This window comes from Scardinius erythrophthalmus (genome assembly GCF_964197995.2).
Source record: "Scardinius erythrophthalmus genome assembly, chromosome: 9".
In the NCBI taxonomy this organism is placed as follows: domain Eukaryota; kingdom Metazoa; phylum Chordata; class Actinopteri; order Cypriniformes; family Leuciscidae; genus Scardinius; species Scardinius erythrophthalmus.
The window spans coordinates 24,679,921-24,696,374 of NC_138229.1; the positions used below are offsets into that span (position 1 = coordinate 24,679,921).

At 38.5% G+C, this 16,454-nt stretch overlaps 1 protein-coding gene across 2 annotated transcripts; it reads left to right on the forward strand.

The window, feature by feature from the left end:
- The first annotated feature begins 319 nt into the window (after positions 1-319).
- On the forward strand, positions 320-12,446 carry cnn3b (calponin 3, acidic b). 2 transcript variants are annotated; one of them, XM_081374856.1, is made up of 7 exons: positions 320-697; positions 8,455-8,576; positions 9,465-9,531; positions 9,666-9,803; positions 9,938-10,054; positions 10,185-10,331; positions 11,404-12,446. In XM_081374856.1, exons 1-7 carry the CDS (start codon positions 641-643, stop codon positions 11,749-11,751), a joined length of 996 nt encoding a protein of 331 aa, XP_081230982.1. In that variant the 5' UTR covers positions 320-640; the 3' UTR covers positions 11,752-12,446. The 2 variants fall into 2 exon arrangements, with proteins under 2 accessions (XP_081230982.1, XP_081230983.1); XM_081374857.1 differs by lacking the exon at positions 320-697 and adding an exon at positions 8,031-8,272.
- The last annotated feature ends 4,008 nt before the right edge of the window (positions 12,447-16,454 follow it).

The window sequence follows — 16,454 nt, forward strand, 5'->3', positions numbered from 1 at the left end:
ATCTCGTACTAGAGCGTGGGCTTACGTTTTAAATATTTATAGTCTGCTGACGTTGCTTGCTGTAACGTTACTTGTAGCGTAACGTTACACCGTCCAGGCCTGCGTTTCCCAAAAGCACCGTGAAACCATTGCCACCAATTGCCACCAAAGATCAACTTTGAACTTTTCTCAAGATGCTTTCGAGAAACGCAGACCGACATCGTCCAGCACGCAAACATATTCATATTTATAAGCTAAACTTTAGCTTAATTATAGCTTTAATTAAGCTAAAGCTAAACTTCCAGCCATTTCACAAGCGCCACAAACAAACGTCTGCGTTTCAGCCAATCAGGAAGCGACACTGTGTTGCGTCACGCAAACTGATTAATATTCACAACTCAAGCCTTCACCGTAGTAGATTTCGTAAATTCGCTCGCGCCCAGCAGACCTTCTGCTCTTCTTTAATTACTTTGCTGAGCAGAGAGAGTTTAGTGCATCCGCTCAGCTGGGACAAATCGGCAGTCATTTTTGACTAGCCTAAACTCACGTATTAGTTGCTTTTTTAAAGTTTTGCAAAAGATCTTTTCTCGAACAAGGGGAGCCAAGTAAGAAATCGTGAGATTTCTGATCATTTATTTGGTGCGACGTGAAATAAAACACAATGACTCAGTTCAACAAGGGCCCTGCATATGGTTTATCAGCTGAAGTGAGAAGTAAGGTAAGGTTTGAATGATTTTACAGTGTACTTTAACGTCAGCCGATTGGTTTGTAATGTTTCTTTGCATTGCAAATGTTATAGCTAGGTATGAAAGTGTAACTTAACTGTCTCAAACCAAAACCGCTTACCTAGAGTCAGCTTTTCAGGCATCACAGACATGTTCAGAATCAAAAATGTCGTGTATAATTTAGTACTAAATTAAACGTGCTTAGGATTGCCGAAGGCGCTGTCCCTGTAGGTTTTGAGAGAAAGCCTTTGTGTTTCCTTTTCACCTGGTTCCTTTGATTTGTTTGTTCTGAGATTTTGGTTTTAGGGTCGCTGCCATCTTTGTTTTACTACTAATTGATTTTTTGTTTTGTTTATAAAACACAATTCCTCATACTTTTGTACGTAGAAAGAAGAAAATAGTCCGTGTTTCATGTCGCACAACCCTACTTTCAATGAATGGAACTTTTCACGCACGCGACGTGATTTGCTTTTCTCGACATGTTGAGATGCTGTTTGTCATTTGCAAGACGCAAAACTTGACATTTTATCGCAATTTGATGTTTACCGTGTTTTATTCTGTTAGTAAATGTTGGTAAAGCTTGCTTGCCTGCTGTAACCTGATGTGTTGGTGGGTCATCATGGGGTCTTTTGTTGAGTTCTGGGTGGAGCTCCAGTTTGAGAGAAAGAAGCGAGGTTGCTGCACGCTCTCTGCAGATGAACTCAAAAACACAAATAAAAACAATAAATGATGACATTATCAGTCCAAATACGCGACAATGTGTATAATAAAGCTTTAGTGAGATAAATGATGTAACTTCTGCTTTGCGTGGAAATGTGTTATGGAAACTTTGGCCGAGGTGATGCGCGTGCAGGCAGCATCTGATTTTAAATCTGAGTTTTCTTTCGTTTTTAAAGGACTTGATATTTAAGTTTGATATGTAGTGTGGCTTAATTTTACGTACTTTTGTAGTTAAAACATTTATAGTCGCTCCTTTGGAACATTATTTGTTAAACAATGTATTTAAGTTAAACCTTGTTTGAGTTTTAATTTTTTGGGAGGGGGTGTTCAGGAAAGGTTAAAAGGTTAAAACGTCACTAAATCACACTGTGGCTTTTCTGTAGAATTGCCAAGCGACTGTTTTTTTATTTTATTTCTTAATGTTTCTTGTTTTCTCTGCACATAAATATACCATAAAATGTTTTTGTTTGATATTTGAGTTATTTAATCAAAGGTCTGAAAACTAGACCTAAACGTATAGTTCAGTAGCCAAACCATTGCTCTTAACTATTGTTTTTATTATGTCCCATATGCTTATTTTTCTTGCATGTAAAATGACCTAGTCCTGCGCTAATGACGGTCCATCTGGTGCACCTTGGGTTAACTTTCTTGCTCGGGATCAATTTCACATTCACACATCTGGGTTAGAACCTGTAGACTTTTTGTTAGCGTTTTTTTGTTTCTAAGACCTTTAACCATTAGGCTACAATCTTCTTTGTTGTCTTAATTGCTTATCACATTTGAAAATCACACAAAGACGCACCCCTGTAGAGTCTGTGGTTGGTCATTTTAGTGCTTTACAACAGTATTCCCATCACACCATGTATCTTAAGCGTGCGTGTGTTTAGTCAGAATGAGATGGAGGGTGGGCAAACAATGTAAACCACAGTGGGGTGATGCTTTCTTGAATCCTGTGCCATCTGCAGAGGTGTGAGTCCACTTGCCCCCAGCTGACTTTCATTAGCACTTTGTTGGGATGCCATGCAAATATCTGGAGATAACTTACTGTAGGAAACTCCATTACTGATAGGAAATCTTTTGACTATGTTCAGACTGCCAGCAAAAATCTGATTTGTTGCATACCGAACTTTTGCATACCGAGATTTTTACAGATGCGTCCCAGTCTGGGTCCTCTGGCCGCTCATATAGGATTTCAAATGTTCTTTTGCGTCTCTCTTTACGTGTAACACAATGATAACGTCAAAACTGGTGACGTAAACACCGCACCCCTTGCTGCACAGCGAAGCAGTTTTAGCACTGTAAAGCTGCTTTAAATACATTGTACAAAGTATATAGTATATAAGTATATAAACGTCACATGGTTTGACTGGATTGCTGAATTGCAGAGCTTGTGCAAATGTCCTCAACGCTATGATCAGATGCTGTCTTAAGGCCCCGATATACTTCAAGAGAAATCGAAGAACGAACTGATGTGACGTAATTTCGAACAAAATCAGCCCAAAACGAACTTCGTTTGGGGTTCATTTTGGGAGTTCAAAACAGCTTGCCAAAGCGAACTTTCCAGAAAAGTTCGCTCAGGCTGGTAAACACCTTTGTACTACCATTGGTCCGTGGCGATTATGTAATAGGTAGGTGTTCCCGAAGGCTCCGCCTTCTTTCATGTGGAAATCTTTTCCGTTTAATTTCTCCTGTTCAAGCCGTCGAGGTCAGACATCCGCAGGTGAAAAACACGAACACACTGGAGAGCTACTTTATAGTAGAAAATAAGACACTGACACTGTTTTTCATGTTTAATACGGTAAAGCTGCTTGATTGTAAGCAATCTATTGTATAAAGTGAACCGTAAATAAACGTGACGTGACTTTAGAGTGCCAAATTGCAGAGCCCGTGCAAACGCAATGCAAGTGAATGGGAGAAAATAATTATTTTCTGGACCCGTTTGAATTGTGCCATGAATGTGAACATATGTTGTCTGTGAATTTTTTTTATATAATTGTTCATGTTACGAGTTTGACAGTATATGGTATGATTCTTCGGCTAGCAGTTGTGGAAAAGACATAACGAGAAAGACTACATGTCGCCTATGTGACGTCACCCCATAAAGTTGACTTACCCGTGGTTTTCGCCAACCTCAACGATTTTGTCCTCTCCCTGAAAGAAGGCGGTGAAGTGCACCAACGACACAGCCATGTTTAGCGGGATCCGTGAGATAGTGTCCGTGTGCGAGTGGTGGTGACGTTTCAAACGCGTCGAAAGCAGCGAAGAGTTGTAGTCCACAAAGTGCTCTCACACAGTCTAACCGTATCAAACTTCTACCCGCTAAATTGTAGCATTCTTTACACGAAAAGTTATATAAAAAATTCACAGATAACATATGTTCACATTCATGGCACAATTCAAATGGGACCAGAAAATAATTATTTTCTCCCATTCACTTGCATTGACGATTTTTTAACCTAGAGGTCCAGTGGGGTTAGCGGAAGGGGCAGGACTTACCAGCTCTATACCACTGGTCATGTATTTCGAACTTCTTTTTATCCCGATTCCCGAAACTAAAAAAAAACTTTGCTGTGAGTATACCAGGGCTTTTATGCTCACCTAGCCAGAAATTATTTCATCAAATGCAGTAAAAGCAGTATTATTGTGAAATGTAATATTTTAATATTTAGAAAATTAATTTATTCCTGTGACGCAAAGTAGAATTTTCAGCATCATTACTCCAGTCTTCAGTGTCACATGATCCTTCAGAAATCAGTCTAATATGCTGATTTGCTCTTATCAATGTTAAACAGTTGTGCTGCTCAATATTGATTATTTGAATAGACAGTTCACAAGAACAGCTTTTATTTGAAATGGAAACTTTTTTTAAAATGATAAATGTCTATACAGTCTCATTAAATCAATTGAATGTGTCTTTGATTATTTAAGTTCGAAAAAAGAATTACTGACCTTAAACTTTTGACTGGTACTGTAGAAAATTGCCCTAGGCCATATGCATGGTCAATTATAGAGTTAAGAGTCATACAAAATGTGTGCCTCATATGTAAATGTGCTGTAGGACTGTTCTCTTTAGAGTCCTTGAGCACCAGGGTTTTAAAATGTAGTGGACTTGTGGTCATATAAACCAATTGTTATGCGAAAACATCTTGCAGTCTGCTATACACCACAGACCTTGCTGCCACATTATTTAGTCTGCTAGACATTTCCAGAGCAACAGAGTGAATAATTGATCAGCAGAAACAGCTGTGTTGTTCACAAAGTTCTCTGAGCGTTAGATCTTTGTTAAAGCTCTTCCCTCCAGCAAATCTATAACCGCATTGTAGGCAGGATCCTTTCCCTCTGTGTAGCTCTGGCTAGATTCCTCAAGTACTTCCTGCAAGTTTTATTTATTTATTATGCTCAGTTTTTGCCCCCCACATGATTGGTTTTGTCCATGAGGCCAGCAGAACTCCCAACATGTTGTTCTCACAGGGCCAAATACAGATGTTCTCCCAGTTTTCTGTCTTCAGGAAGTTCACTCTCTGCTCTGGGTCGAGGGGCTCTGTCTGGAAACATGTATGCTCTCCTACATGTTTTTTCTTCCTTTTCCTTAAATGCTCTAGTATACACTTGGAACACAAGCTCTATTATGTGGAAAATGGCAAGTGGACAGCTGGATGTGAAGACTCTACTGATGTCCTAGTTGCAGAGCGGTGTAAAACACCCTGAGATGATAAAGGAGTCTGATATGAGAAGGATTCAGAGGGAGATATTGTTGCTCTCATCAGCCTTTAGCTGCTGCGTGTGCTATTTGAACCATCTTTTGGGCCTATACTGGCTCTTTATTGGGACTTTTTCAAGTTGGCTAGAAAGATCAGTTGTTGTTTTTTTGGCGAATGCTCTATGCAAGGCCTGAATGTTTGCTTACTGTTGCTTTAGTAGGAATTTCTCTCTTCCATTGTAACGGTGCTGGCGCTTTAATCCTCTGACCTCTCTTTGAGTATTATGTCAGGTGAAGCAAAAGAAATCTAAATGTAAAAATAGGGTGAAAATTTTCATGAATGATTATCCAATATTGACTAAAATGAAAGACTCTAATATCGGTCGACATGTAATATGTCTCTTGGGCATCTAATTTTTTGTTACTGCAAAAGTAACTTGATTTGCTAATTTTACACCATCATAAATTGCTTTAAATGCAGCAATCAGAAGTTATAATTAAGTTGAATAGCAAATAATTCACACAGATGATATTTGGAAATCGTAGGATTGTGGATTGAAAAGTGTTTGAGGCCGCTGTGAAAAGCAACATGTATTAGGAACAGGATATCTGTCAGCTCTCTCAAGGGTAAATGTGTGTTGTGAATTGAGTTTGGGTGGAAACAAGGTTTTTCAGCTTTATCTTGCTCTGATGAGGGTTTTTTCTTTTTCAGTGTACATTGTGTTGTTTGTTTTAGTGTTGAAGGATGTCCACATTAAGTGTGACAAACACCTCAGGCATTGTGTGATAAGTGATGATTAGGCCTATCTCCTTTTCTTGTATTTATAAGGAGACTTGACAATAACACTTTAATAATGGGCTATATGGTCTCAATTCAAGTTCTGCTTGTCATTCGTTCACGCCAACCAGGAGACACTAAGGTGTGATGCCTGCTTGTATATGGTGACGCATGGATGGTCCTCTGTTTGTTTTGCTGTTGTTTTTGTCATAGACCCATTTCCTGTTGAACTAATGCTGACACACTGCTGAAGTAAAAGACCATAACAGGTTATAGAGCACAACAGTTGTGTTCCCAACGTGAAAATCCCTTTCATTTTTAATTTTAGAGAGAACGATTTTGAGTGAGAATGTATAAATCTTGTAGAATAGACCTGCCATGAGGTTTTAGGTTTTATGTATGTCAGGGTGATTTTCAGTACTTAAAATCGCTGAAGTCCCAATCAAGAACTACATTGGAAATCTAAAATATTTATTTAGCATTTGATTATTTATCAATTATTTTATTATCATTTATTCATTTAAAACAATGACTAAGTTACTGTTCCGCAGTAACATCTACTATTTGTATCGGCCAATATATGATCATTTTTAATGATATAGTTATCGACCCAATAAGAAAATTTGGCTGATATATTAAAGCTCATAAATAATGGATTATTTCCTTAAGCTGAGACGCTTCAGATACACAGTTCACCATGATGGTTTTGAATTGCTTGAAATATGATTGGAATCACTTCAAAAAGAAAAATAAAGTTAAGTGCAACATGTGCAGCGCAACAAGTCTGCTTAAAATTATAATGATAACACTACTGTAAAAGAATGTGAATTCGTTGTACGCCCGTGGTTTAACGTGACGTTACGGGAAGAGCACATCCACACAACAGTTAAACCTTTGACTATAAGGCTTGTGCATTGACAGCCTTTTGTTTTTTGCAATTAAGTTGTAATATTATGTTTATTTTGTGTATATACAGTATATCGGATTTATCTCATAGGTTCTTGGTTCAAACTAGGCTACTGTATATGTTTAATTTATGCAGAAGTGCTTAGGACATAGCTTTTAATGGTGTGACTTTTGTTTTTGTAATAATCAGGCTTGCAAAAGTTTTATATAAAAATGTGGATTTGAGTTGTGGTTCATCTTGTAGTTGTTTGGTTTGGGTCAAGTCTTTGAAATGCTTATTGAAGAATTGCTTGAAATGCCTGTGTGGAAAATGAATGGGGGGAATATTTCTTGAACCAAAGGGGCGGTCAATGTTATGCTCCAATTGTCCTCTCATAATGAAGGACTTCTTAAAGAAACAGACAAAGTTTTATGCCTTTTGAAAGTGTCTTTTTTTATATGAATGTTAAGGCCTTAAATTGTTATAAAAGGTAAAAGGAAAGTTTCTCAATTGGCATATATTTCTTAAAGGGGACAAAAGAATTGTCCCTAGAAGCAGACATGTTTTAGCTTGTCACCTCTTTGGAACCTCACACATTTCATTCAGCTGAAGTTAAGAACCAAACTGCAATTGTATGGTTGATGGAATATGTTTTACAACTCATTTACAATTGATTTTCAAGACCAGACTAGTTGAAGGCAATTAAAGAACCTTAAAGTGACATTGAACGGAAGGACTACCTCTCAAACATGAAGTGACTTGATTTAATTATGATACATTATAAATCATCCGATTGATCTGTCCGAGCGTATAGTGTTTACATGAACGCTAAATAAAGTGATCAGGTTAATGTGACAAGCTTCAAATCGGATTTAATCTTTTGACGTGCACAAGTCACTGTTGTCACATACTAATCATCCTCCTTTTTTGTTTTAAAAAGCAGTATATTTATTTAAATATTTATATATTTTAGGTCGTAATTAGGAGACTGCGAGCACACAAAGCTTTGTGCCATGATGCTTATATTAATCAAGCAGTAAAAATGCTCATTCCGCGCTCAAAACGAGGCGTCTTCAGATGAGAGACCAGATTGGGTTTTTACACAGATTGTAATTGGAATTCAATGCTCCATGTGAACACACCTACTGACAGTTAACAGCCTAATCTATTTTAAAGTCTATAGAGGCTTTTTTTGTAGGCAAGATAAGTCCTTTCAATACGTTTCTGTTTGCTCAATGGCAGTAATGGGGCCTGACAGGCGTCTGGAGCTGCTCCTGAAGCCAGAGTTCACAGATGGGGCAACGCTCTGTAATTTCCTGTCCATCTTACTGCACTTGGCTCCAGTCCCGCACAAACTACCCAGAGATGAAGACGAGACGGTTTTCCAAAACTAACCTCAAAACATGACGGCACCTGCACGCTCAAAAACCTTTTGTTTTGGAAGTTTATGAATTCATGAATTGAAACTGTGCAAAAGTTTCCATGTGAGTTTCATGCACGTGTTCTCAGTTCCAGTTATTTAGGTTCACCAGGGAAACTGTCTGTTGCTACTTTATTGGCTCCATATCAGTTGAACGTCTTTTTGTGTGGCAGGCCTTGGATTGCATATGGAGAAACTGTTTAAGGAAGTAAGAGTTTTCAGTATCTCTCTCTCTGGTCCCTGTAGATCGCTCAGAAGTACGACCTGCAGAAGGAGGAGGAGCTGAAGTACTGGATTGAGGATGTAACGGGCATGCCAATCGGAGAAAACTTCCAGACGGGATTGAAGGATGGTGTCATACTGTGCGAGTGAGTCTATGAGCATGATGGAAACCATCATGTGCATTTCAGTTTGATTAGGATCTCAAAACATTGGAGCACAGATGGCTGTGCTTGTTTGGCTCTTAATAATGACTCTCAGCCCCACCTGTAAACTTTTGTCTTGGTATTGTATCCCTACAACACACCAAATTATGAAGTGATTATATTATTCAGGCTTGAGACCCCCCCAAAAAACCTTGTGCCAAGCTCAAACCATGTGTTGCTCATATTATAACCATCTAGTCTGGCATCCACACCTTCTTTTGTTTGCTGTTGGCCTAAAAAAAACTTGAAAATGTTCCTTATTTTGATGAAGAAACGTTCTGTCTAATGTTATCTTGGTATATACTATCATTACATTTTTATGTTTTTGGAAGAAGTCTCTTATGCTTACAAAGTCAGCATTTATTTGATTGAAAATGCAGTTTTAAACAGTAATATTGTGCAATATTATTACAATTTAAAATATTTTTTCTATTTTAATATATTTTAAAATGTAATTTTATTCTTGGGATATCAAAGCTGAATTTTCAGCATCATTACTCCAGTCTTCAGTGTCACATGATCCTTCAGAAATCATTCTGATATGCTGATTTGAAAAAGACAGCTGTGATCAGTTTGTATTTTTGAGAGTTTTTAGTACAATTTTATATATGTACACCTTACTTGTGAAAATGGTACCAAAGTTATCAGTGTTGAAAACAGTTATGCTGCTTCATATTTTTGTGGAAACTGATATTTTTTTTTTCAGGATTTCAGGATCAAAGATGAATAGAAAGTTCAAAAGATCACCTTTTATTTGAAATGTAAATCATTTATACATCAGACCATGTAAGTTGAGTGTCTCATATGATGTGATATTTGTCTTTCTCATAGGCTTATTAATAAACTTCAGCCAGGATCCATTAAGAAAATCAACCACTCCAAACTTAACTGGCACAAGGTGAGGGGAAAACTGTTTATGTATAGCATTGTTTCAAAGTTATTATATGGATTTTTCTTCTCGTTTCAAGTCGGTTTTATTTTTTATGTAAAAATATGATAGCAAAGTCACTTTTCTCATTCTTTTCACTGAAGCTTGAGAACCTGGGCAACTTCATCAAAGCCATTCTTGCTTATGGCCTGAAACCCAGCGACATCTTTGAGGCCAATGATCTGTTCGAAAATGGGAATTTGACTCAAGTTCAGACCACACTTCTTGCCCTGGCCAACATGGTGAGTTCTGTGCAAAACATTTTTGAGGAGATGATAAAAGTTTTTATTCTCTCTGACATAAGTTTTGGAGTTTTTGGAATAATGACAATTTCTGTCTTTTTTTTTTTTTTTTTTTTTTTTTTTTTTTTTCAAAGGCAAAAACTAAAGGTATGGACACAAAAGTCGACATTGGTGTAAAGTATGCGGACAAGCAGTCCCCCAAATTTGATGATGAGAAACTGAAGGCTGGTCAATGTGTGATTGGACTGCAGGTGTGACTTCAGTTGGTTCATATCTGTTGTGGCTTTGGGAAACCATGTTTCCATGGGGATTATCTTCTGTAAGTTTCCTTCAATCATGCTTTGTATATTTATATACATCTTTTATTTTCTTAATGGCTAGATGGGGACAAATAAATGCGCTAGTCAGGCTGGAATGACCGCATATGGCACCAGGAGACATCTGTATGACCCAAAGACTCAAGCAGACAAGCCTTTTGACCAAACCACAATCAGCCTGCAGATGGGAACTAATAAAGGAGCAAGCCAGGTGAGTGTGAATCCCTAAAGGGATAGTTTACCCATAAAATGGAAAATTCTATCATTTACTCATCTTTCAATCAAAAATGAATGTATTTGCAACGAAACCTGAGAGGTTTCTGTGCCTCCATTGAAATAACCAAAACCTCATTGGTTGTTATGCGTCACATACACACACATACAGTTGAGCTTCTGTGTTTACCTTATGTTATGTGTTTATCATATGTTATTACATTTTTGGATCTTTTGTTTTAGTTACCTGGACTTTCAATGAAGGGACAGATAATGAAAACAGTAAATGATGACACAATTTTTTAGGGGTGAACTATCCATTTTTTATTCAGTCATGAACTATTAATTTTTTTGCTGTCATCTCAATAGGAATCCACACAATCCGTAATTTCACATGAGGAACTTGTGAGGGGAAACATTTCCCATGTGCATTTCATGTCAGATTTAAGTTTATTTGAACATTTAGCACACAGATTTGCCACATTTACCAATATAAAGCTGTTTGTTTTTAGATTCATTGCATCTTTACTCTATTGAAAATGGATCTACTTGCTGATGTTATGCTAATGTGATCAGGCCTTAAAACATGGGTGTCCAATCCTGCTCTTATAGGGCCAATGTCCTGCAGAGTTCAGCTCCAACCTGCCCCAAGCTAGCTCAGTCAGCTTTAAATAAACTCCTGATGTACTTACGAACTTTACAATGCCTCGTTTTATGAGTACAGAACCTACCATTCCGGGCATTATTTGTGGGGTGATTTATGAGATACAACCTTGGATCCATTAGTGCCTGCACTAAGCCATTCGGCTGATATCTCTAAATAAGCTCTAACTTCTAATAATGTTTGACCAAGGGGAAAAAAAAGCTTCTGGGGGGGTGTTTGGCTCGAGATCATGGTGCAAAGGACCCTAGGTTGAAATTACTCCAAACAATCCCTTTAAAGTCGGCATGAAACGGAAGTTACAATAATCTTTTCTTCCCTATTGTGACATATTGTGACCATATTGTGAAAAAATGAATTGTCTATTAAAACTTTAAGTTTTGACTTTATTCACCCTCTTCTCTTTCAGGCTGGCATGTCGGCCCCCGGCACCAGGAGGGATATTTTCGACCAGAAAGTGGCTGTCCAGCCTCTAGACAACTCCACCATCTCACTGCAAATGGGCACCAACAAGGTGGCCTCTCAGAAGGGCATGAGCGTGTACGGGCTGGGCAGGCAGGTGTACGATCCCAAATACTGCTCCTCCCCCACTGAGCCCACCATCCACAGCAATGGCAGCCAGGGCACAGGCACCAACGGCTCCGAGATCAGCGACAGCGACTACCAGGCTGAATACCAAGGGGAGTATCAGGATGAGTACCAGGCAGACTACCACAGGGAATACAGAGCCCCCTATGACCATGGGATTGACTATTAAACTGCAGGCGTACAGCACAGATGAATATTTTTGGATCTTTGCATCAACAGAGCGAGTTGTTTTTTCCCTCGCTGGCCTTTTTTATATGACAAGAAACGGATGTTTAGAGGAGTGTTTCTATATCATCATTCCTCTATTGATTATACAGTATTTTATTAGGTAGATAGACAATAGACTATAGTTTTAAAAGCTTGGTCCTTTTAAAAGTTGAAATGTGTTAGAGAAGTGAAAGTATTCGCCAAATGTCCTTCATGACATATTAACCACAATCTGTATCCCTAGATTTAAACTCATTTTGAGCACCAGGCGCTGATGTGTATGGTTTGGTTTAGCAATGGAATTTCTAGCATTTATTTTATGCAGATTTCATCTAGTTCCCAAACTGACTGCAGTACAAAAAAAGACATCCAGAAAGATTCAACAATTCCCAGGCCAACTTAAGCATGGTTGCTTTTTAAGAGTTGTGTATTTTTTACTTCCTGTGTTTAATTCATTTGACCAAACAAGACATTGCTAAATTGTGCCATACATAGTTCCTTGTATATGTTAGGGCCAACTCATATCTCCTTTTACCCTTCTCCTCTTCCCAATCATCTTGTATTTATTGCCAGTAATACTCAATAGAGACTGCAGTCCTGTTGAATGGCTCTTTTGTTTTGTCTTTTAAATGAATAAAGTTTTTAATTTTCTGTTGTCATTTTGGTTAAATGGAAAATCTTTTTGGGTTTCTCAATAGAAAATTTTATGATCATTTTATGATCTGCTCTACCATGATGGAATCTTATCTTTGCTGAACCATTCCGGAAATGATGTGCCCTTGCGTTTGGACAAGCGGGAATGAGTGAGTCTGAATGCTGCCTTGTGTCAGAAGGGAAAGGGAAACTGAGATCTGTAGAGTAAAAAAACACATCCAGCAGTCTGTCTGATCTCAGAGCAGTAGTGAAGCTTGGAGGACAAGGACTGGCCGGTATAAAGGGTTCGTGAGAAAAGCACCAAACCCCCACCTCTTCCCGCAAACACCCTGACAGGGAATAATCCCTGCTTTGTGTGCCTGTGGAATTTGGCTCTGATAATGCAGCAGTCAATTAGACAGTCTGACAGAACGGCACAGGTTTCCCCTAGCAACGCTCCCTTTGTATCAAATGTTACTCTGTATAAGCAGCTCGAAAGCTTCTACCTTGCGTTGGGAAGAGCTTGAGTACTACAGTTAGTAGTTTTCCAAGTGTGTTCTGGTGGGAATTTCTCCATAAATGTATTGCTGTTGTGCTCCCAGGGATGATTCACCCAAAAATGAAAATTGTCATTTACTCACCCTCATCTCATTCCAAACCTCTTGACTTTTGTTTCTGTTGAATTTAAAGAAAGTATTCTGAGAAATGTCTATCCCTCAGTGGTTTTCCAAAAATTTGTTTCTCAACATTCAAAGTATATTATGTGTTTCATAGAAAGATGAGTTTGGAACAACATGAAGGTGAGGAAATGATGACCGAATTTTTATTAATGGCTGAACTATCCTTATACGTTGCTTTGTTGTATCCTGCTGTTTTTATTGTACAAAAACTTTTTAGTAATGTTATCTTGATAAATAGCACTTAAAATAATGCAGACTAAGGAAATGCTATTCTCACTTAATGAATGGGGCTAAAAAGTCTCATTTAATACACTATATACACTCACCTAAAGGATTATTAGGAACACCATACTAATACTGTGTTTGACCCCCTTTCGCCTTCAGAACTGCCTTAATTCTACGTGGCATTGATTCAACAAGGTGCTGAAAGCATTGTTGGCCCATATTGACAGGATAGCATCTTGCAGTTGATGGAGATTTGTGGGATGCATATCCAGGGCACGAAGCTCCCGTTCCACCACATCCCAAAGGTGCTCTATTGGGTTGGGATCTGGGGTCTCATTTATAAAGCGTGCGTACGCACAAAACGGGGCTAGAAACGTACGTACGCCAGTTCCCACGCAAAGGTTGTGATCTATAAAAAACAAACTTGATGGGAGAATGTGCGCACCTTTAAGCAAACTTTGAGCCGTGCGTACACACATTCTGGAGACAAAGGGAATTGGCGACAGCGATGGTGAGCTGGAGATAAGTGCCTTTTTGGTCACTTTTAGACAGAAAATCTAAAGAAAATTTAACATATACAGAAAGACAATACAAATATAATTACACTCACCAAGCCTGTCACTTGAAGCAAATATCCATCCCTTCTTAAATGTCCGCGCCAGCGAGCGCGTTGGGCCGTTTAGTGAAACTGAGGCAAATAAAGGTTTAAATAAATAAAATAATGATTTAAACTATGTTTTACTTTTGATATAAACATTTAGATTAAATATGCCATTCAAATTAATGGAGTAAAGCACTTAAACATGAAATCATTACTGAGAAGTTACAATATTTTTATATTCAAATTCAGTCAATAGACATATTTGTTGTGGATGCAGTGTTTTTGAACACTTTTCCTCTGGCATGCTGTGTTTTAATGTTGTAACCACAGCAGGTGCGCAGGCTCTGGTGTACGAATGGTTTTATAAATCCTATTTTTTTTGCGTTCGCCATTTTTGGCTTTCGGGCGCACGTACACTTTTAGTAAGGTTCCTACGCACAGTTTTATAAATGAGACCCCTGGAGACTGTGGGGGCCATTTTAGTACAGTGAACTCATTGTCATATTCAAGAAACCAATTTGAAATGATTCGAGCTTTGTGACATGGTGCATTATCCTGCTGGAAGTAGCCATCAGAGGATGGGTACATGGTGGTCATAAAGGGAAGGACATGGTCAGAAACAATGCTCAGGTAGGCCGTGGCATTTAAACGATGCCCAATTGGCACTAAGGGGCCTAAAGTGTGCCAAGAAAACATCCCCCACACCATTACACCACCACCACCAGCCTGCACAGTGGTAACAAGGCATGATGGATCCATGTTCTCATTCCCTTTACGCCAAATTCTGACTCTACCATCTGAATGTCTCAACAGAAATCGAGACTCATCAGGCCAGGCAACATTTTTCCAGTCTTCAACTGTCCAATTTTGGTGAGCTCGTGCAAATTCTAGCCTCTTTTTCCTATTTGTTGAGGAGATGAGTGGTACCCGGTGGGGTCTTCTGCTGTTGTGCGTGTTGTGGCTTCACAAATGCTTTGCTGCATACCTCCGTTGTAACGAGTATTTCAGTCAAAGTTGCTCTTCTATCAGCTTGAATCATTCGGCCCATTCTCCTCTGACCTCTAGCATCAACAAGGCATTTTCGCCCGCAGGACAGCCGCATACTGGATGTTTTTCCCTTTTCACATCATTCTTTGTAATACTCAGACCGGCCCGTCTGGCACCAACAACCATGCCAGGCTCAAAATTGCTTAAATCACCTTTCTTTCCCATTCTGACATTCAGTTTGGAGTTCAGGAGATTGTCTTGACCAGGACCACACCCCTAAATGCATTGAAGCAACTGCCATGTGATTGGTTGATTATAGATAATTGCATTATTGAGAAATTCAACAGGTGTTCCTAATAATCCTTTAGGTGAGTGTATATATAGACAAACCTGAGAGGTCATAATTCATACAATATGGTGAAATTGGACTGGAAAAATATCTGTCATAAAATAACAAACATAACCATGACTGAAATAGGAAAAATCCTATACATGTCTTAACTATTCATACGATATTACCATTTAATTTTAATTATGATTTGTCATGAGTGCATATGGTATCCAAGTGACTCCAATTTAAAAAAATAAAAATCTTAGTGAAGTGAAATCGCAACAAAAAAGCTGTGCTGAGATTTTAAATGACCATTAAGAATGAAATTCAGAAAAACCGCAAGACCATCCTGCAGGCATCTGCTGAAGACATCAACAGAACCTGATAGATCTTCTCTTTTTTTGTGTTGTATGGAAAAGCATTTAGCAGAATACAATCATTTCTTTAACTTTCATTAGGGGATTTTTACATGAACGCTGTTTTGTGTGCTGTGAAACATGAAGCAGACAAATTTCAAAAAGGAAAAATACAAAGGTATGAGCTCATGTATGCCTGAATATGTTAGTCTCAAAGAAAACACTCTCATTTTGCACCACAAACCTCAAGATCAGTCTGTGAAAACACTGAGGTAACTTTAAACTTGAAAAGTTTTAATACATGTGGCATGAGCTGTTCCTCTTCAGTTACAAAAGCTGGACTGTACATTTGCCAACCGTTCTGCAATCTCCAGGCCTTTCAAAGAGCATTCAGGCTTTACGCACAGACAGTATGTGAATACTTTGCACAGCAGGCATGGCTACAAGTAAATGGTTGGATTGGTTTTTTGCTTTGTTCAATACTTTCCACTCGTGGCTCAAAGAGAGTTCCTCTCAGCATTCAGCTGGACAAGGCAGCTGCCGAGGGACCGAGACTGGAAAATGTTTGTCACTCCTCTTTCTCTGTGTCGCCTCTATGCCGAGATATGACTGTAAGTCATAGAATTTCTGTGAGTGCAGGACAGCTTGCACTGCATGTTTCTTTAAAGTATGTTTGCTTAAAACTATAATATTTCATATGACCTTTGGCGCTTCTTGTCAGATGTGGGAATAGTACATTGGATATGATGCCAAGAGCTTGTCCTTGTCTTTTACCCTTAGATACATCTCTGTGTGGTCTGTTTTTCCCTAAATTAATTTCAAGTCTCTGCAATGCTAGTGTCTCTAAATGGA

Bases quoted from the DNA above. Each gene is read 5' to 3' on its own strand.
- cnn3b (XM_081374856.1), top strand. From the start codon at position 641: ATGACTCAGTTCAACAAGGGCCCTGCATATGGTTTATCAGCTGAAGTG. The intron at 9,532-9,665 runs GTGAGGGGAAAA...TTTTCACTGAAG, and splicing joins CCAAACTTAACTGGCACAAG to CTTGAGAACCTGGGCAACTT. The intron at 10,055-10,184 runs GTGTGACTTCAG...CTTAATGGCTAG, and splicing joins AATGTGTGATTGGACTGCAG to ATGGGGACAAATAAATGCGC.